We start from the raw sequence: 22,686 nt of genomic DNA on the forward strand, positions 1-22,686 counted from the left end.
CTTTCTCCATTTCCTTGTTTTTTTTTTTTGTGACACTTTCTTCTTGGCTTCTCATATGTAAGCGGTTCCCGGTCGCCCGCCTTACCACCAGCAGCCTGGTCGTCTTTTATCCCTCTACTGATGGTCTGCATCACGTTGCGTAACACGGCAGCCTGCCAGCCGAGGGTTTTCCCTCTTCTCCAGCTAGATAAGGGATTATCCGCCATGCCGCTGGGTCCCCTTGGAAGCCCAAGCCTTCAATCCCATCCCAATGCTTTATCATCCCAGGCTCTGGCTATCCCAGTCAGATGGTGTAATAGTCTGGTGGGGGAGAGTGGAGGGTCAGAAAATATCCCTCTGTGAAGATCCTCTGCAGATGACTAACTGCAGTGCTCATGCTGGTGCTGGCATTTAGTGGAGTATCTTGGGGGTTTGACGGGAAGGGCCTCTGAAAATTATAAATGTTGAGAGAATTTTATTCCTCTCAGAGAGGAGTTTTTTTTTTTTTAGGAATATCAGTAAAACATATTAATCACTTTTCATACATTAGAGCAGGGCAATATGGACAAAATCTAATGTGGTGTTTTTTATTGGTCAATGGACAGAAAATTAATCAACAATTCTGACAATAAATTCATTGTTAAAATAATTTATCAGAAAAAAAGGGACACTTTGTTTTGACTTTTGCTGCTTTACTTGGCTTTATTTCATCGTAAATTTTATATTTGTGGGATTTTGACTGCTCTGACATGAACACAAATTGTGAAAATAGGGATTGCAATCTGTCTTCTTTTTCTCCATTTTATATTTTAAAAAGAACTAGAAGGCCACTTGGGGAGCACAGACCTCCGCTAAAGCCCAATGCCCTATCGCGCAATGCCCCTCCTCCCTTTAATGTCCTTATTGGCTAGCTAATCACCCCTGATTGGGCGGGCGTGGAAGAGTGGCGCTCATACAGCAGTGCTCATACAACAGTTTCCGCTGATAACGGCATCCTGACCCAAGGTGGTGGGACTCTGTCGTGGAAACAAGTGCTCACACTCAGGTCCAGGTCACCCAGCTGAGTCCAATCTTCTATTGGAGTCTTGGGTACCGAACTTTGGATTTTTAAGGATGCCAACCGAGTTTTCTTGGTACTACCAAATACAAATTCTTATTAAATCCATTGAGGCCAATTTTTGGTACCTCAGACTACATCTGGATTCAACTTCAGACAGGAGGCGGAAGCACCTTGGCCACCTTGGCTGCTCTTATCAGCTGCTCCGCCGAGCGCTCCTTTTGGCCACGCTCCGTCGGCCACGCTCTGTTGGCCTCTCCTCTCTGTCAGCTTCCCAGCAGGCCAGAATAATATCTCTTGCACCAATCTGCCATGATAATTCTGGCATCTGGTCTTATTCTTTTTTTTTTCTTATAGTAATGGCCAAGTATCGCTGCTAGACAAGCAATCACACACACACACACACACACACACACACACACACACACACACAGTAAAATACACACACAAGCAGGCAGACAGACAGACAGACAGACAGAAGATCAGTTCAGTGGGTGATAAAGAAAAGCAGAGAAGAAAACTTTTAAGTCTGGCTTTTTGGCTCGACTGTTTCCAACATGGCAGACGGGTCACAAATGTTCTCATTTTACAGCTAAACAGTACACCTAAATATGTTTCTGAACACATTCGGAAATGGCAATTTTATTTAAATTAGCACATTTTATTACACGTAAACTCACAGTATTCTTTACATTGAAAGACAACACATAGAGGAAAATACGAGAACGTAAGTCGCATAAAAATACATAAAATACAGTTTGAGTATGAGTCATCGACATAATAAGGCAGAGAACACAAAAACATCAACACAATCAAACAGAAACTGGACCTATTTCAAGAAATAGACTATGCAGTAACAGAATCTTGATTCATATTTGATCAGCGCTGCCTGGTTTGACAGTTTGGCCGCAGTTCAGGAGCAGTGGTTGACATGATTGACAGCTTCGTTAGAGACTCCTCGGCTCTGATTGGTTGTTTTTGTTCACATGAGGTGGATTCTTGCAAATGCCACCATGAGCAGTGCGAGGAGGAACATGATTTTTTTTTTGACATTTTCTGTCTCATGTATTACAGTGTGGATGTAGTGACAGTTTCAGCAACAAGTTACCAACTACAGCCTCAGCTTGAGTTATGAGTATGACTAAATCAGTCCATACGAGTTCTTCCACCAAAAAACACAATAGTTTATTTTTACAAAAAAGAGAAGATTAGTAAAAGACGCCCCGCACTCTGCTGCTGAGGAATCACTTGTCATTTTATTTTGAAAAACCCAGTCTTGGAAACTACTCCTGACATGAACCCGGCGCTCCCTGTGAGTTCCCAGGACTCTGACAGTTAGATAACGTTCAGTCTGGTCCGATGCCTGACCCAGCTTTGAGTTTTTAAGTCACGCCACCGGATTTTTGTGTTTCTGCTTTCAACTCCGGCCAAAGAATTTAAGATTTTAATTCCCTCTAATTGGAGAAATCTTATTCTCAGCCTCATGCAGGCCCCTTATTACACGGTCATATGATCTGAACACATGACCCACACACACATGGCCTTTTGTACCCCGCTTCCAAAGCTAGATTAGTTTGATTTGAAGTGTTACATAAGGGTTAAAGTTTGGCGCTGAGGTTAGATAATTAAATAACCTGACACAGAATTTGACAGACCTTTCTCTTAGCTTAAATCATGTTCATAAGACACAGACAGTCGAGGGAAGTGATCAGGATGACACACGGCTAAATGCTGAGCACAAACCAGTGATCACACCTGCTGGTTAGTCACTCCTCTCTTGCTGCTGCGTGTTTTCATGATCACATCTTTTACTCTGTGGAGAGAAAAGGAGGGACAATGCAAAGCGCACAGGTCAGCTCTGTAAGTGGGAGGAAACCGGCAGTTACTTTGAGTTCATCCTAAGTAATCAGGTGACTTTTTACACAGAGGAAGTCTATAAGATAGTTTGGATCGGGCAAAAGATAGTTTGGATCGGCTGATATCAACCCCCCACTCCGCAACCCTCCAGTGGGGAAAAAAATGGCAGTGACAGTGACCGGTAGTTGTCATTTAGGGCCATTAGTTCACTAGTCGCCTGCATGTTTACGATATTAATTTAATTATTAAATTATATATTTTGAGTGGGGCAAGACAATGGTTTGAGTTGAAGGTCTGAGAACAGTGTTGCCCTGTGACTGCTGGATGTGGAAGAAGGCGATTTTCTCACTATGCTTCACTCTTTTCTCCCCTCCTCAGCCATCATGTACGTGATGGGAGCACTGGGTCCAGCCGCTGGTTACCTGCTGGGGGGAGTCCTCATCGGCTTTTACGTGGACCCCAAGACTGTCGTCAACATCGATCAAAGCGACCCCCGCTTCATCGGCAACTGGTGAGAACAATTTTGCCACGGTACCAGAATTTTTAACTTCCATATAATATTCAAAACTATACTCAATATTTCTTTTGATACCACAGCAAAAAAGCAAGAAACTGATAGTCACACAAATCATTGATTATTTATTTCTTATTTTTATGACTCTGCACACAGTGCTGCTACAAAAAAAGTCACTGAACACATACCAAGACATTTGTTGACTGTAGAGCTGTTGTTATCAGTACTCGAGTTGAGGGGGGATGAGGGGGGATGGCATCCCCCTTGAAATAAAAATGGTCAAAATCATCCCCCTTCTAAAACAGCCATCCCCCCTTTCCACCCCTTGTGTCATTTTTGAATGAATGTGGTATTACTGCTATTTCAACATTTAGTTTTACCTTTGGTTTTATGCATATCAAGTAAAATACTGTGGGCGAGGGCATGCATGCAAAGATATTTATATATCGTATCTCAGCAAGCTGCGCCGTGGATGTTATGCCTGTGCCCTATAGAGGGCGCCCGAACGACGCATAGTGTATCCAAATCACATAAATCACACAAATTGTTTTTCTCTATGGATTTTCTCCGCAACCGTGCGTCGTACCGAGAAGACACTCATATCACGTGAAACAGCGGAGGGAGTAGTAAAAAATGTGAAATAGGTCATTCCAGCACCCACACTCCATGGAGGATATGCTATCTCACTCTTGTGTGCAGTGTCTGATTTTCACAGACATGAAATGTCGCGTCAATCAGCATCCTGCCAGCACCTTCATGTTGCGCAAAGGTGCAAGGGCCCGTTCATCGCTGTTTGCAGATTTTAATTTTTGTTTGTAACTGTTGCATAATCGTATGCTTCACTTGAGGGGGAACTTTACCGTGACTATTGGCATAACAGGGTGCCAGGGCCTAGGTGCTTTCACACACTCTAGGGTAATGTTTAAGATTAGGGTAATGTTTTCGTTTAAAGTAATGCGAATTAAAGTGGTTGTAATGGTTAAATGTGTGCTTGTGACACTAGCAGCACAAATGCAAACTAGATCAAGCAAACTAACCTGCTGGTTATATAGATATAAATGGCCCATTCTGTAGGATTTAGGGTCATCTATTGGCAGAAATGGTATGAAATATTTATAGCTATGTTTATATTATTGTATAATGACCTGAAAATAAGAAACAGTGTGGTTTCGTAACTTTCGGATTAGTTTGCATACTGAAATTGCTACATTGTGCCACAGTTCCTAAATGCAGCACTCAATCATATACAGCAACCTTGAAGGCAGAAATCTGATGAGAAATGTACGACCATATCTACCACCTACTGTAGCTCTACATTTCAACCGAATGTAGTTTTTCTACTTCAAAAAAAGTGATTTAACAGCAGTATTAATGCTGGCCTCTAATTGAAAATGATATGCTGCGTAAATGTCTCCATCATTCAAGTAACCCAAAAGTTCAGAGGAGATTCTGTCCACTTTTAGGCATTGCGGCAGATTGACGAGCCCACCTCATATTTAAACATGGCAATATGTGTGTCATTTAATACGGGCTAGTTCATGCAGTGCTAAATAAAACTCTTAAAACATACATTATATAGTTTTGATTGTTTTTATTTTATTTTTTCCAAATTAACCGAATCTTATATTATGATATGTGGGAGAAACCGGAGCACCCGGGGAAAACCACACATGGGAAAACAGAACCTCCCAGAGACATCAGTGCTCACCACTGAAAATGAAAATAAAGGACTGTCTCACAAATCCAAAAGCTAGAATGCTAAAACTCACATTTGTTGTGTCAGAGGGCATGTAGCCTGGAGCTACAAACAATACAGAACAATCAGGTCACCAAAGGAGATAATGTAGTGTATCAGAAAGAAAAGAAGCAAACAATTATATTTTTCTATGTGGCATGGGGTTACAGTAGTCCATGGGTGGGGGATGAAGAGGGTGGGAGTCTTTCCAATGTTAGTCAATTCAGTCTAGATAGGGAGTGGGGAAGGTGTCTTGTCAGTCAGTCCATAGGGCACAAACAAGTCAACGGCGGGAAATGATAAAAGGGTTCATTAGCGTTGATATCAGAAAGGGAGTTTCCAGAGTAACCTAGTCAGTCTTACAACATTAATTGACATTAAAAATTCATCTCAGTAGTGAGCAAATAAGGGAAAAGAAAAGAGGCATTATTCGATACCATTTTTTCGCTTACATATAATAGCCATTTCGACCAATACTTCTGGGCCTTATTACCATTAAATCTTAGGGAGAAGGTCAGCATTTCCATTTTGTATATTTCTTTTACAGTGGCCGTCCATTCTCTCACCATCGGTGGTTCCCTGTTAAGCCATTTTCTTGTTATTGATTTTTTGCTGGCTGTCAGCAGTATTTTCAGTAAGTACTTATCCTGGGAACTGAGATCAGTTGGCAGATTACACAAATATATAGTTTGAAAGTTATACTCAATTTCAAAACCAAGAATTGATTTTATTTCTTTAACTACATCCAGCCAGTAAGGTTGGATTACTGGCCAACACCAAAAGATATGATAGTGGTCAGCCATCACATTACTACATTGCCTCCAACATTGCCCAGATTCAGTTCCGCCACTCTGTAGATATTTTCTTCTCGGGGTTGTAAAAAACCTGATAACATTCTTCCACGCGAACTCCTTCCACTGCCCTGAACTGGTGGTTGAGGAATTAATTTGACATATGTTTAGCCACTCGTCTTCTGTCAGCGTTATATTGCTTACTTCTCCCAAGTACATTTAACATAGGATGTTGACATTTTTTTGTAAGATTGCAGGCATAAGTATATTCTAGAAACCACTCTCTTATAGATTTTACCTTTATAGGCATCAATGATAATGTTAATGAGGTCCCTGTCACATTCCTCTAGTATTTTAATGTTTCTGTCAAAATGATGCCTAAGCTGTAAGTATCTATAGAAATCATGTTTGTCTAAATCATATTTTTCCTGCAGTTGTTGGAAACTGTCCAAGCCAGTATTGGATGAAATTACACAGTATGAAGTAATGCCTTTTCAGGTCATTTCCTTAAATCTCAAATCAAGCTGTGCTGGTCTGAAATCTTTATCATATTCAACCCACCTTAATAACCGTGCATTCCTCTCTAAGTGTGAATTGCAGACCTCTTTGAACCAGATGTTAAGGGGGACTTTTGTAAGGTCACTTAAATTACTTGAGTGTATAGTCTTGAGGCTTTTATCACCTATCAGAGGTTGAAGAGGGATATCAAGTTGACTCAGTTCTATTTCTTTCCATTTGGCATCATATCCCTCTTCACACCAGTAGACAACATACTGCAGTTGTGCTGCTTTGTAGTAGCTCTCCAAATATGGGAGTGACATCCCTCCTTTGTCTTTTGGTAAGTGTAAAGTTTTATATCGTACCCTTGGTTTCTTGTTCTGCCATATAAACCTAGAGATCGTCCGATTCCACTCGTTGAACTGTTTAAATGGTATTTCCACTAAAATGGACTGAAAAAGTAATAACAGTTGAGGTAGAACAATCATTTTTATAGTTTCTATTCGGTTATGCACATCAAGTGTCAGCAGAGCCCATCTGTCCAAGTCATTTTTAATTTTGTTTGTAGTAATACCATAATTTGCGTCATATATGTCCTTTCAAGTCTTGGGAATATTAATACCTAAGTATTTCATAATTTTAGTTTTCCATTTAAATTTAAACATTTTATGTATGTCTTCTTGAGGTAAGTAATTAAAAGAGAGGGTCTGAGTTTTCTCTATGTTCAATTTATATCTCGAATAGAGACCAAATTGATCAAGGCAGGACATGAGTTTAGGAAGACTGGTATCAGGGTCAGACAAAGTCACCAAGATGTCGTCCGTGTACAGACATGTTTTATATTCTCTTCCCTTAAGTGAAATTCCTATAATTTTTGGGTCTTCCCTGATTTTTTGAGCAAGTGGCTCTATAAATAACGCAAATAAGATGGGACTTAATGTGCAGCCTTGCCTGCATCCCCGTTCCAGAGGGATTTTGCTTGAAAGACTGCTGTTTATTTTAATGCGGGCCGTTGGTGAATTGTATATGGATTTAAGACATCTTATAACTTTATCATTAAAGCCGAAACGTTGTAGAGTCAAGTACAGGAACTCCCACCGCATGGAGTCAAAAGCTTTTTCTGCGTCAAAACTAATTGCTAAAGACTTTGTATTACTTCTGCTCATAATGTCCATGAGCTGTATTGCTCGCCTCATGTTGTCTTGGGTGCGTCTGTTTTTAACAAAACCCGTCTGGTCCGTGTCGATCAGGTCTGGGATGATATTTTCTAGTCTGTTAACAATTATTGAGGTGAATATTTTATAGTCAGTATTTAAAACAGAAATAGGTCTATATGAGCTGCACTTTGTCGTCCTTTCCTGGTTTTGGAAATACAGATATTGTGGCCTGTTTCCAGGATGGTGGGATCTCGCCCCCCTTTAAGTACATAATTAAAACATTTTAGTAACAATGGTGTCAGGGAGTCCCTAAAAGTCTTATACCACTCTGCCGGCAGTCCATCTCCCCCAGGTGCTTTACTCGTTTTCAGTTTTGAAATGGCCTTATCAATCTCTGCTTTTGTTATGTCTGTGGTTATTCGCTTGTTTTGTTCTATGACAATAGATGGTAAGTCTAGGGAGTCTAGGAAATGCTTTACTGTAGGGGGCTCTGCTAATTTGGGTTGACTGTGTATGTTCCTGTAGTATATTTCAAATGACTTATGTATATCTTCTGGCCTATGACACATCTGGTTGGTGGCGGGGTCTTTTATTTTGTAGATGGATCTTTCAGACTGTTGTTTTCTTAATCTCCAGGCCAATATTTTTTTCGCTCGAGGTCCATTCTCATAATAAGTTTGTTTGATATACTTAAGTTTGAGTTCCCCCTTGTCATTTAGTTTCTTATTTAGTTCTGATTTCACAACCGATATTTGTTCCAATATTGCAGGATCATTAGTCTCTATATGCTTCTGTTCCAGTGTGTCTAGTTCATTTATCAGGTCATTGAGTTGCTTAAGTTTTTCTTTTTTCTTTTGTGATGACCACATTATAATTTTTCCTCGCAATACTGCCTTTGCAGCGTCCCATAAGGTACTCGGTGTCACTTCCATGTCATTATTAAATTCTTCATAGTCCCTAGTTTCTTTTTTAATAAAATTATTTTATCATTTAGCAGAGTAGTATTGAGTCTCCAAATGGTGTTTTTGAGTTGAACATTTAAATGTAGTTTCAAATATACTCCGGAGTGGTCAGATATGTCCCTAACACCGATGTTGCAATCTAATACTCTGTGTCTGTCTGTTCTAAAAATAAAAAAATAATCAATTCGTGAGTAAACTGCGTGGGGGTGGGAAAAAAAAGTATACTGTTTAGTAGGGCCGTAACGGTACATGTATTTGTGTTGAACCGTTCGGTACGCGACTTCCGGTTCGGCACGACCCTGTACCGAATTATTGGGCGCAGGATATTATTTTATTTTATTTTGTTTTATTTTAATTCCGTTTTTACGAGCCGAACCATTTAAAATATCTAGTTCCCCGACGGACATAATTGAGTGACAGACCGAGTCCCGTAAATCTCCGCTTTCACTTTGTGCAGCGCATTCTCGCATTTTGACAACATGGCAAGTGAGCCTGACGAACCTGAAGACCCACCCACAAACCATAAGTCCTCCGTTTGGGAACACTTTGGTTTCAAGGTAAAATACAAAGATGGAAATAAACAAGTTGACAAGACAAAAGCAGTGTGCCGACACTGGAGAACAGCGGTCGGGTATGTACTTGGAAACACGTCTAACATGCTAACGCATCTAAAGCGACACCACCTGAGTTTGAACGTTAACCGGCACGACTAGAAAAAGCAATCTGGTGCAAACTACGATATCGTCGTCGTTTAAAAAGAAAGAGCATTTCCCTGACCATCGCGCTAAAGAAATAACCAACGCCATTAGAGTTGAGTAAAATTGTTTAAGATGCACTTTAGATATAAGCATGTTTTGTCTACTGCACTTTAATAAAGTGGGAAATCTAAGTAAGTTCCTAGTAAAACTGAATCTGAGCAGGCTTTAAAGCTGACCAGCTGCACTATACTTTTTATTTTAATTGAGTAAAACTGTTAAAGCAGAAATTTATATTTATATTTTTCATTCAAAAAATGTGTTAAAAAAACAGCAGGATTTTATTTTTCACTTTTATATTTCTATTTTCATTCAAACAATGTGAACAAGCAGGATTTTATATATATTTGTTTCATTCAAAAATTGTGTAAAAAGAGTTAACTGCTGTGGTGGTATGTTTTAATAAGGTTACCAATAAGTAAAAGATATTTAATAGTTGTCTATTTTTTTCATTACTGTACCGAAAAAAAACGGAACCGTGACTTGTGTACTGAGGTACGTACCAAACCGAGATTTTTGTGTACCGTTACACCCCTACTGTTTAGCAGATGGGTGAAAGTCCCTCCATACATCAACTAGGCCAAGCCTTTTAATCATTTTCTTAATATACAGTGACTCAGAGTTAATTTTTTTTGTTGGGTTTGAGGAGTCCATGGTGGGATGCAACTGTGCATTCCAATCCCCACCACAGATCAAGACACCAGAAACCTCTGCAGCTATAAGATCAAATATTCTATTAATTAGTGTCCTGTCTTGTCCTGGCGGTCTGTAGACGTTAACTAATGTTATTTCCTTTGAGTCTAACGTTCCTCTCACCAAGATGAAACGCCCTTCCTTGTCCGTGATCTGTTTGGAGAGCTGGAAATCTACTTTATTTGCAATAAGTATTGCAACCCCTCTTGCATGTCCACTTGTATAAGAAGAATAGAATGTATTTTTAAAACCCTTTTTTTTTTTTTAAGTTTCTCATGGTCTGTTTTTACCAGATGAGTTTCTTGCCAAAAGATTATATGTTGTTGTTCCCTCTTCATCTTAGCTATGAGTTTTCCTCTTTTAGTTGGATTTTGTAACCCATTAACATTAAGGGTTATGATTCTATATTCTTGCTGAGACATAAATTGTTTAATACAATTTTTCCCTCCACCATGCATACCCCAGATGACCTTAACATTTGAACTTGAATAAAAACAATAACAAAGAACTTGTAACTTGAAAACACCCAGATAAGGGAAATGAAAGAAAAAACAGCTTCCAAAACAAAATGTCCCATAAAGGAGTCCTCATTGGAGAGAAAAGCCTCCAGTAAATGAAGGGTCTCTCCAGTGCAAACTGACATAGCTCAGTATGAGTATAAGTCCAGTGCACACACGGAGTGAAACAGGCTCCCAGATCAGCAGTCTGATGCTTTGATCTATTTACAGCAAACTATAGCATTAGTAAAGGTTACAGAAAACGGGCTTATAACATAAAAGCCTGACACAGAGTCCCATTTTAAATAGGGTCAGTTCTTAGCTCTTATGCTGATTTAACTCACTGTGTTGGCAATCCTACCACAGAGATGTCAAATGGTTATTTGGGTGGTGTTCATCTTGATGTGGAGGCTGTGTCCTCAGCGTCGCGGCGAAATCCGATGAGTTTTTTCTGAGCCCTCTCTCCGTGCGTGTCCGAGTTCCGTCGCTTGGCCTCCACTGTCTCCCAGGATAATTTATTCAACCTCTCCATCGGTGACGCCGCCGCGGAGGCTCCCTCGGTGCTGCCACTGCCCGGTGTGAGCCCCCTCTTCCTCAGCTCCTCCATGGCGTCTGATGCGCTGTTGTATAACAGGGTATCCACGGGGTCTTAAAAAGTCTAAAAAAGTCTTAAATCCAATAATTTGAATTTAAGGCCTTAAAATGTCTAAAATTCTCATAAAATCTCATAAAAGGTCTTAAATACGATTTTGAAAGGTCTTAAAAATCTATTGACGTTACTTTTATTTAAAACATGCATAAACTTCAGTCTTGCTTTTAAATGTTTCGATGTTTGAGGACGCTATAACGTAACTACAAAGCGGAACTGAAGTAGGCTACCTGTGCTGCCCGGTCAGAATTTATCGAATTTATCAATGTGAAATGGGTCTTAAATTGTATTCATTATGGTCTTAAAAAAGTCTTAAAAAGTCTTAAATTTGACTTGTTGAAACCTGCAGAGACCCTGTATAAGACGGGGCCGACCTCGAAAAACACCCGAAGCTTAGCTGGTGGCGGGGTTTGAAAGCGGAGACCTTTTTCTTTTAGGAGCTTTCTGATGGGGGCGTAAGCTTTTCTCTTCTTTTGGGTCTCCGCTGGGTAATCTTGGTCGAAGTATACCCTCTGTTGTCCAAGGCGGATCTCTCCTTTTTTCCACGCGGAGTGAAGTACCAACTCTTTGGTTCTGTACTCCAAAAAATAAATCACCACGGAGCGGGGGCTGACATTCTGCGGTAGTTTGGGACCCAGAGCCCGGTGGCAGCATTGAATGCCAAGATCAACGTCCTGCAGCGACAGCTCAGCCTTAATAAAACGCTCAATAAATTCCTGCAGGCTGCTTCCCTCTGTGTCCTCAGGAATCCCGTATACACGGACGTTGTTTCTCCTTGAGCGAGCTTCCTAGTCAGTCAGCTTGGCTTGAATTCTGTCTTGATTGTTTAAAGTTTGAGACAGCACCTCTTTCGCCGCCACCGTCCACTCCTCCATATCTGCCACATGCTGTATTGCCTCCTCGGCTCGGTCTCTGGTTTCTTTCATGTCGGCCATAATTTCGTTCAGCTTTCCATTAACGTCTTCTCTAAAGCTAGCCAAATCCCTCTTCATGTCGCCAGAAAGGTTGTCACAGACGCAGCTTAGTTCATCCTTAACGTCTGAGCGAATGGCCAATATCTCTTTGTGGATGGCCCCGATGCTAGCTTGCAGGCTATCCACAGCCATGTGTTCGTCGTGCGCGTCTTCGTTGACTGTTCCTGTTAAGTGTTTCTCACTATTTTCTTGTGTCTGGGTCAGTTTGCCGGTATTTTTTCGCGGCCTCCCCCTTCTCATCATATAGTTTAAGACTCAAAGAGGTTGAAACAGCTCTAATTTGGGGGATTTAGCAGACCATGCAGGGAGCGCCTGTTAAAACGTCCGTTCACCTTGACGCCATAACCGGCAGCGACAGTGTATGGTTTTGTAATTACAGTTTTCAGATTTGGGATTTTGTGTGTTTAATCAGGAAGACTTTCTTTGTGCTCATCCATTCACAATTCTCTCCATCTCACCCCCACTGCTTCCTCTTATCAGCTGACTATGGGTATTCACTCTTCTAGTTATCCAATGAAGCTTTGCCACGATCTCCATCAGCCAATCACGATGCTACTGCAAAATTTTAAATCTGCTCTCTCTTGGAACCGCAACTTTCTGACAAGACCAAACAGTTGTCGGTAGTCCAATGTTTTAACAGCGAAAAAAAAGTTAAACTAAAATTATGTATAACAGAGCTTTCATACAGCTCTTCACACACATTACTCTTGGATGGATTACTCACAAATGCAGGGTTGCACTGAAATGCCATGCATATCACATGAAAGCGCAGGACCAAAGCTTTCCAATGATACCACACACATCATTGTGCTGTCATCCCATCATGCTATAAATACAGATTAATTGTCTACAAAATAAAAACCTGATGAATTTCTTTACAATCCATTATACAGATCTTGTTATCAGTCACTTCATATAGTGAGGAATAATATTATTACTATTTTTCTATGATCTTAGATGTAAATATTGCATGTTTCTTTCGGATAAAACATATTTTTGACTTGTGAATGAGTCAATGGAATTTCTTGCAATAATGAAAAAATACTGGCAATCATGTCCACCTGGCACAAACCACATGTTTTGGACAGCTGTGAAGTGACAGAATGTCCCAGCATCATGGTTCTTATATTGCCAGATTCCAGAGAGTCTCCCCTCTTCATACATGGCAGAATATGTCTTTTTCCAACTTGCTATGGTGAGATACATGTAAAAATGTAATAATTTAGTCACACGGATTTGTTTTTTTCATTGATATAAAAATTAATATAAAATATAGGCACATAGAAGGACATAAAATGATGGCAAATCTGGTTAACATGTGTATGTAGCCTTTATAATGACTGTGATATGAGCTTAAAAGTAAAGGCAGGAAAAATACCCCAAAAAGACCTAACCTACAATATTTGTATTTGTATCAATAAAGTTCAACATTTTTCCCAATTTCTTTTTCATTTTTTTCATGAAGGGGTTCTTGTTTAATTTATATGATTTAATTAATCACAATTAAAAATTAACTCTTAGATACCAGTTTCGATCATATACCACTAACTGCTTTTTTGAAAAATACTCTATAATTCAATATTCTAAAAGCAAAATTGACTTTGATTATTATTGGTATCATCGGTTGATCCAAGTAGAAGAAAAAGAACTGATTTTGCACTTGTCCTGTGCATTTGACCCTAACAATGTAGGAACAGTGGTGCTATGGCAGACCCTCTGCGCTGTCATCAGCACAAATTATGTCCCCATGTGATAAAATCCACCATCCCCCCTGATTTTATTTTACAAATTGAGTACTGGTTGTTATATATTACAGCTTTAATACTTTCCATACAAGTTAATTTATAGTTAACACAGATCAGATCATCGAGAACTGTTTGGCTGCTTTTGGCTTGATGAAGTGTAATGTGTGTGTGTGTGTGTGTGTGTATCAAAGATAGGGCTGGATTAGTGCCAGTATAATATCTGTGTGCCAAAACCTTACGTTTTCCAGTTTGTAGTTTAGAGAATATAAAGGATAACTTCACTGATACTCTTTAGTTTTCATCTTGGCAACAAATCCCATAAAGAAAAACTAAAATCTGCTCTATTGTTGTCCAGAAACCTTCAAACACATCAGTGACTCACACTGTTGCAATACAGGACATGATCCTTCATTTGCATTAGCACACACACACACTGCAGTTTTTTTTTGTTTTGTTTTTTTTTAAATTTATGTTTATAAGATTTTCTCATTGAACCAATTGGCTTGGAGCTGTGACAGTGACTGCCAGAGACAGTGTACAGAGGTCAGACAGTAGTATGTTTATATGCACAGTTAAGTGGAGCTACAGTTACAGCTCAGCTAGGCCATTTAATTGGACTCCTGTCCTTGTCCCAGTATACAAGCACGGGAGGGGAATTGATTTATTGACCAAAGTATGTCCGACTCTGCTACGATAGGTGAAGATATGCCCCCTTTCAGCTTGTTTGTATCGGACCTTTTTCCTGTTGACCTATTGCGTCACAGACCAAACAATGTAGCTACAGTTAGCTAGTGTCAGACTGGTACCGTGGTGGACAACTTTACAGCTCTGTACATTTTGTTCATCCAACAATGCACAGCTCTGGAATTAGATTTCACCATGTTGTTACCGACTTCTTCTTTTGTTGCGCATTTAATGCTTTTTGACTTCCGGGTCAAAACCCAGCTGAAATTGTGGAGCATGCTCAGAGTGCCTCGGCCAGTTTGGGTCTGATTAACTGTATACATGGAGGAGGAATTCGACTCCCAGTCACATTATCTGGGTGTGTTATTCCGACTTTGAGAAATTTGATTTAGTATGATTTCAGTCATACTAACATGATTACATGTATTTTAAAAGTCCGGTTTTAGTCGGACTAACACAATAAATCGATTTTCTCTGATGTCATGTAAACGTACCGAGTGTTGGTTATGGTCTCTTCACGGGATTTGTTGACAAAAACAAAACACTACAATTTATTCCAAATTGCTCACTAGTGGCAGAAAACTACATCAATCTGATTTTGATATATCGATTCAGTGATCAACGATCCAACATCCTTGATACATAGTGAAAACATTGATACATATCGTCATATCAGTCTGTGATATTATGGATGAGAAGTTGATCATATTAGTGCAGGGCTGCAAGAGCTTTACATCTGTCCCACGGACAGTATGTCTGCACACAAACAACACCTGGAAGAAGATCAGCTCTGCACTCAGGATTTCAGGTAAATTTGCTATGATTTGGTGCTTGTTAAGGTTACTTAGCAACCTCAGACGCAACCTGCTGCCGCACTATTGAAAGCTGGCACGGAAAAGGCACAAGAGTAGCACCCAGCTTCCAGCCTCGTGTTTTCCAGCAGTTTAAAGATGCGGCATGTGTACGGCCCCTTAGAGCGCCATCTTCAGGGACTTTTTTAACTCCTGTTACAGAGTACAGGAGGAACCTAGAGTCACGTAATTGCTCAGTGATTGGTTGAACACAAGAGCCAACGCAGCACCAGCAACCACCATTTTTTAAAATTTGTCAACAGAACCCAGAAACACAGCATTAAGGAAAAACTCTATGACAAATGTGGACAAATGGACCAACAGTGACGTCGGCTTCATGGAGCATATATGCAGCAGTGGCTAAAATCCGATTTTAACTTGTCAGAGTGAAAGTGATGGTGCTTTACGAGCTGCTGGATGGTTTACATTACGTTACCTCAACGTTCTTTTTGGCGGTGCAGATGCGAACAGAAAAAAAGCCCCTGAAGGTATGTAGGTAGTTCTCGGAGGAGCTCCTCAGCTGGCAGCTCCTCTCAGGGAATCCCCGAAACTGTTTGGTCTGAAAGTCTTAATTTTAAAAAAGTCCTCGGATTTGGATCAGGAAATATAAAACATGAGTAAAGCCTGAAAATCTGACAAGATATTTGATGCCACTTTTAGATACTGAGGCTGGACACCAAGCCCAGTTTGAAGCTAACTTTCGATTGAATTTTGGATTTTTAAATGTACTATTGTCCCCATTGTGTACTCCACCTGTATTATATATATACTTTATAACACGAACAGAGACATACCCTTCCCCAAAAATGAGTAACTGGACTCAATAAGGGCAGAATACACCTCACTCCTGCCTGTTTCTGTGCCAATAGTTATTGAAGCGATATTAATGTGAATCAAGAGGAGAAAAACTGCGACCGATAAAGACAGTCAACCACATTATAAATTATACTTTGTGCTGAAAGCTCATCAAACCAAGACTCTACCAAAATGCAGCATCGCTCTAAGTACATAAGATACATGTTTGCTCTTTGGGTCACGTTTTTCTGTACATACTTTATATCCATCTGTAAATGTGCTGCTGTGTATGAGATGTGGTTATTCATCTATTCACAGCTCTCAGTGATGCCATCTTCTTACTGACAGCATAACTAGTGAGTCACTAGCTAACAGCCACAGGCTTCCTACATGAATTATAGGTGATGATAGCAGAAAGAGGTTGGATGAGTGTACCAGTGATTTTGCACAAGCCTGACGACGGTTAATTTTATTTATTTATGTGCACAGTAATGAGGCACAGAAATAAAATTATACCAAGTCCAGAGTGATAATCTTTGATAGCCCGGAGAGAAGAGTCAAGTGTCTGGTCCATGACTGGCTCGCCTGAATTCACCTCTTGATTGTTTTTCCGGCATTTTTGAAAATTTGATTTCAATCCTCCCTCGTCTGTCCAGGTGGAGCGGGTTCCTGCTGTGTGCCGTGGCCATGCTGCTGGTAATCTTCCCCATGTTCACCTTCCCCAAGAAGCTGCCGCCCCGACACAAGAAGAAGAAGAGAAGGAAAAAGCTGAGCCTGGACGACCTGTCCAGCGATGACGACGTCCTCAAGGAGAAGAGCAACAACAACAAGAGCCAGGCGGTCACCTCGTCCATGGGCTTCGGCAAGGACATCAAAGGTACCAGGAAATAGTGTGACGAGTCAGCGAAGGCTGCTGATGTCACTGATGATGTCAACTCTAAATGGAGGGTCTCCAGAGTTGTGGAGAAAACGGTCTAAAAAACAGTCTAGAGTATGAGTCCATCTGTCTCTTAACTTCAATGTAGCACAGAATGCATTTAGTAAAAGTACGGTTGGGTTGCAACAGTATGAGATTTTGGAGGTATGATAACCATCTTAGAAAATGCATGCATAATATTATGTTTATTCCACTACAGAGGAGAGTTGATGATGACTTAAATTAGGTGGAGAAAAAAGTGGATATATCGATATTGGTATTGGTTATCAGTCAAATGAGTAATTATCTACATATCGGATATCAGCAAAAAATCCAATATTGCGCATCCCCAGTTATTAGTGTGAAATTGCACTGATAACCTCATTACAGAAACCAAAATGTAAACCCTTTCTCTTTGTCCACTCATTTTCTTCTCCTCTTTCAGACCTGCCCAAAGCAGCAGTGAGAATTCTCAGCAACGTGACCTTCTTGTTCGTCAGCCTCTCCTACACAGCAGAAAGCGCCATCGTCACCGCTTTCATCACCTTCATCCCCAAATTCATTGAGTCGCAGTTTGGCATCCCGGCCTCCAGCGCCAGCATCTATACTGGTGAGCTGGATTACATCCCATATTGCACCAAAGCAGCAAAGTAACCTCATCACCCGATCGAATCTCTGAAATCTTTGCTACTAATCGTCATTCACACACTAAAATCTAAAGTTTCAGAAGCAGGATTTATTTCTCATGAAAGTAATTAATTTGGGATGTATGTGCGCATCTTAAAGGCCAAACCGTTCCCTGCCTTCTTCTCTGAACTGCCTTGTAATGTCTCCACAGCAGCACAGACAGGATGCAGACAGACCAGAATATTCAAACAACACCCAGGACTTTAAATTTCTGCCTGTTCAGCGCTGCTGGTTTTATCTTAGAGCAGAGCAGGAGAGGCTGTCGACCCAGAGCTGCAAGCCAACACACATTAATAATAAAGAGACTGCTGGTCTTCAAATGAAGGGGGCACCTGGGACACAGAGCTGGAGCACTCAGTGCATTACACACACACACACACACACACATACACACACACAAAATTAGAAACACACAGATACAAGCAAAAATGCACTCCGCACACACTCACAAGCACATGCATGCTTAAACAGGCATACAGGCTAATATAATACATGTTCAACCACGGTGCACTAACAAGCTAGCAAGGTAACATGCTAACATTTACATATAAACAAACAAGATACAACATATTATGTTTAATCTTATGCACCAGCACGCTGAGGGAAATTCCTTGTATGTGAAAAATTATAAAACGATAAACCTGATTCTGATTCTGACGTCGTGTTTTCCCATTAGCTGAAGTTTAATGTTATGGACATGATATTGTTTCATTATGAGGTTAACAAAGCACCTTTTCAGACTGTCTCTCCTTGAAGACATTCATAGTGTTACACTTGCTAACTTTTTTTTTTTTTTTTTAATTCTTGCCTGTGTGTTCTTTTGCATCAGACTGTCTGTCTGTTTGTCATGGACACTCCATGTACGCGTATGGAAGGGCAGAGAGGTGTGCTCCGCCGTAGGTTTTCCATGTAGGCCCAAAGAAAGGCAGAGGGGTCCCAGAGCAGCGCCATAGCACCTTATATAATACTGCAAATGGAAATAAAATGTAATAAAAATGAAATAAAATATAGAAATTATAAATAGATAAAAATTCAGTGTCCACAATGTACACATTGACTGCCACATTTTGCTTTTTACTATTTAAAATGGGTGAAAACCTGTTTGATTGTAGAGCTGGTGTCTCTCTGTTTATCATAAGAAATCCACTCCGCACCAGGGACAGTTAGTGAGATGCAGCCCGCACACACACAGTGACAGGGCTAACTGTTAGCATCCCTCGGCTAAAGTGTTGGTGTGAATTTGTTGGGACAAATGCTGCATCTAACCTGTGTAGAAACAGAAGTTTCAGAAACACTGAATGTTAAGAATGTAAATCTCAAACCTTAGATTGGTTGGAGCTATTATGCTCTCTCTGAGCTGCTTCTGTCTCACGGCGCTTTGTGAGACATTACCTCTGAGTCAGAGCCTGTTATCATGAGCATTTAAGTTCAGCAGCAACCCCCAATCAAAGAGCCAATCAGAGCTTTCCCTCTGCCTTGTTCTGATAAGTGAAGAGGCTGAGAGGAAAGTTCTGCTCAAAGCTGATGGCCTTTTTTAGTGATGGTGGCTATTTTGGTATCCTGTAGCTCAGGGGTGTCCAGATGTTTTTGAATGGGGGCCAGATAAGATAACTTGAAAATGCCTGGGGGCCGGCTGCTTTTTGCATCATAGGGGTTATTAAAAAATTCAAAGTGTTCTTGCTTGATTAACAAACAAAGAGTGGTGGGCCACATATAGTACATTTTCAAAGACAAGCCATGAGCCGTTTAAATTCAGTCCCTGGGCCACAATTGGCCCCCAGGACATGCTTGCTGTAGCTGTTGATAGCAAAATTATTTGGAAGTTTAAGTGGCACCTTTGCTTGTCTCTTTAGACTTGATAGGCTAAAACAATATATATATACATATATATATATATATATATATATATATGTGTGTGTGTTTGTGTGTGTGTGTGTGTGTGTGTGTGTGTGTATTATTTCACTAACATGACACACACTTCTCTGTTTTCAGCTGGCCAATGTTTCTTAGCACTTAAAGACTATTTGATTATGAGGACTCTGACATCCTGGTATTAGGATGGACTTAAGATACCTTTAAATTTTGACTGCCTGCTCACATTATTCTTTACTGCAATTTTCAAGAGTGTAATTACAAATAAGACGCTCGCCTTTTGAAAAAAAAAAACAAGATTGATTACAAAGTGCTCTACGTCATTAGTCACACTTGCTGGCTCTGAGTCATCTGAACTTTCCACACAGAAAGCTGTTATTGATGGCTTAAGTTTTTAAGCACCGAACAAACAAATTTCATCTAGCAAAATATTTATTTGTTTAGCTTTTTTAAAAACCTGATAGTCATACTCGCACTGGTAAGATTTTGTCCAAAGAAATTCCATCTTGGGATACTTTTGTTATCAGAAATGTTTAGTTGCATAACTGTCTCAGCTGTAGGAGGAGTGGGCTGTGAAGCCTCTGATCAAAACTGCCACTCATGCATGTTTTCATATTGTGCCAGCCTCTTGTGGGTGAAATCAAAATATTCCTTAGAAACCTGCTCATAGACTTGTGAAGGTCACAGGACCCCAGTTTGAAATTAAATAAAAGTCTGTTGCTGTTGAGTGACTGTGGAGTATGGCTGTGATTTAACTTGAGTGGGTAGAGCAAGGCACTGACAGCCCAAAATGACAATCATGACTATTTTGATCAATACTGAGATCACAATTATTTATAACGATTACACATTGATTTTTGGGACAAAATATTTTTTATTGCACTTTTACATTTTAACAAACTGAGCACTGCTCTCACTTCCATGTTGTGCTACATTCCTGCTCATTTACAAATCTTTGCATCAAGGCTGGGCGATATGGACAAAAATTCATATTGCGGTATTTTCTACCGAACAGGCTACGTTTTCAGTTGCACGTCAAAGCCACACTTAAGATGTCACAAGCAGTTTTATAAAAACAGACTGTGATCAAAATAAAATGCAAAGACAGGGATTTTTTTCCCTGTTTGAAAATATGGAGTTGCACAACAGTTACACCTCCAAAACATTAGTCAGCGGTTCTTCTGATTCCTTTCTATGCAACCAATTGGCAAATCTCATTCAGGGGCCCTATTTAAACTGCTCTGGCCTGCCTACTGTTGCTGCTTCCTCTGCAAGCTACTTCCATGTAGGTGCATGGAAGGGCAGGGAGGTTTGCTCTCTTGGAGTCATGTTTGTGTCCACCTGATGAGTGTTACTCTGATATTCACTCTCCTTTTAGCTCTAGTTTGGTCTCCACCAGCTCCTGAGAAGAAAAAGCTAGCTCTTTAGCTTTTGAATACTAAACACTTTTTTCACTAGGTCATCACTTGATTTTGTCAGTCTGCTGTTTGGTGCTGGGCAGGTGGTGTGCAGTTGGTTTATTAGGGCTTGTTTCCTGAAAACAGCTGTCTGCTGAAGAGTGTCCTGAGACCACAAGTGGGAGGTGAAAAGGCTTAAAAAGCTCATTAGAGCTGCAGACTTGGGGCAGATATTCTGTGGGTTCACCAGTGTGAATGACAGCAAAGTAATTAGATTCATTGTTATTACAGAAAATAGTGATTTGATGAGTTTTTAAGTGACACAAGGGACATAAATCTTAAGGTACATTCTCTTTCTCTGTCCTGCCTCCCGCTGTTACTCCATCACTTTCAGATTTAACTGTATATTAGTTCAGCAAGCAGTGTTTATATCAATTTGTAATACGTGCGTTTCTCTTCCTCCTCAGGTGTGATTATTGTGCCCAGTGCCGGTGTGGGCATCGTGCTGGGTGGCTACATCATTAAGAAGCTGAAGCTGGGAGCTCGTGAGTCGGCCAAGCTGGCTATGATCTGCAGCGGAGTCTCCCTGCTCTGCTTCTCCACACTGTTCATCGTGGGCTGCGAGAGCATCAACCTGGGAGGAATCAACATCCCCTACACCACCGGGTGAGGAGGGGGAACTGGGAGGGTGAAATTCAGGGGAAGGGCTGAGTTTTTATGCATCACTGCCGACGAGGAAGCGTCACGTCACTGCAGCATCGAGGCTGTCTGTTTAGTGTCTAATCTGAATTGAAGATTTACGCCGGGGGTCGAGTGTTTGGTGTGCGGTTTCCACAGTGATGTGATTGTGGAGGATGGAGCGAGGCAGCCAAAACACACTTTATGAGAGGAGGAAGGTGGAGATAAAGACAGGAGAGAACAAGCAGACAGAAGTAAGAGATAAACAGACTGCGGAGGAAGAGTTAAAAAAAAAAAAAACACCCACAGAGAAAAACACAGAATTATGAAAGAGAGAGGCCAGGTGGAGAAAGAGATGCAGCCTTGGTGACCATTGTGACGTCATCTCAACATATAAATAGTCTGTTTCTCCTTTGTCAGCCTTTTTCTCTGTCTCTATCCGATCCTGTTATGTTGATCCAGTTAAACACACTCTGTTGTAACCTTGATAAAATGTAAATGGGTGGGTTACAAAAAAATTGGCACAAACTTCCACATAACAGAGAACTGATTAGATTTTGGTGGTCAAAGGTCAAGGTCACTGTAAGCTTGCATCTGCTGCATTCTAGTAAATACAATATCTCAAGAACACCATGAGGGAAATTATCTTTAATTTTGGCACAAACGTCCATTTGGACTCAGCAATGAACTGATAAGAATTTCATGATGAAAAGTTAAAGGATACTGTGACCTTGTGTCCTGCTCTTTCTCATGCATGCAATATCTCAAGAGGGCCTTGGGTAAATTTCTTCAAATTTGGCACAAACTTTCACTTGGACTGGACAATGAACTGATAAGAATTTGGCGATCAAATGTCACTGTGACCTTGTGCCCTACTCATTCTTGTGAATGCAATGTCTCAAGAGGCCCTCAAGGGAGTTTCCTGAAATTTGGCACAAACGTC

The 22,686-nt window shown here is 40.5% G+C and overlaps 1 protein-coding gene across 2 annotated transcripts in view; it reads left to right on the forward strand.

Moving 5' to 3' along the window:
* The window catches only part of LOC117271905 (solute carrier organic anion transporter family member 5A1-like), a 54,821-nt gene that overhangs the window by 25,476 nt on the left and 6,659 nt on the right, over positions 1-22,686 (forward strand). For both annotated transcript variants that reach the window (XM_078173111.1, XM_033650445.2), the window contains 4 exons: positions 3,272-3,404; positions 16,850-17,070; positions 17,555-17,719; positions 21,533-21,731. In XM_078173111.1, coding sequence (XP_078029237.1) covers positions 3,272-3,404; positions 16,850-17,070; positions 17,555-17,719; positions 21,533-21,731 — 718 coding nt within the window. The remainder of the gene's footprint in view (positions 1-3,271; positions 3,405-16,849; positions 17,071-17,554; positions 17,720-21,532; positions 21,732-22,686) is intronic.

This window comes from Epinephelus lanceolatus, chromosome 12, assembly GCF_041903045.1.
Source record: "Epinephelus lanceolatus isolate andai-2023 chromosome 12, ASM4190304v1, whole genome shotgun sequence".
Lineage (NCBI taxonomy): Eukaryota > Metazoa > Chordata > Actinopteri > Perciformes > Serranidae > Epinephelus > Epinephelus lanceolatus.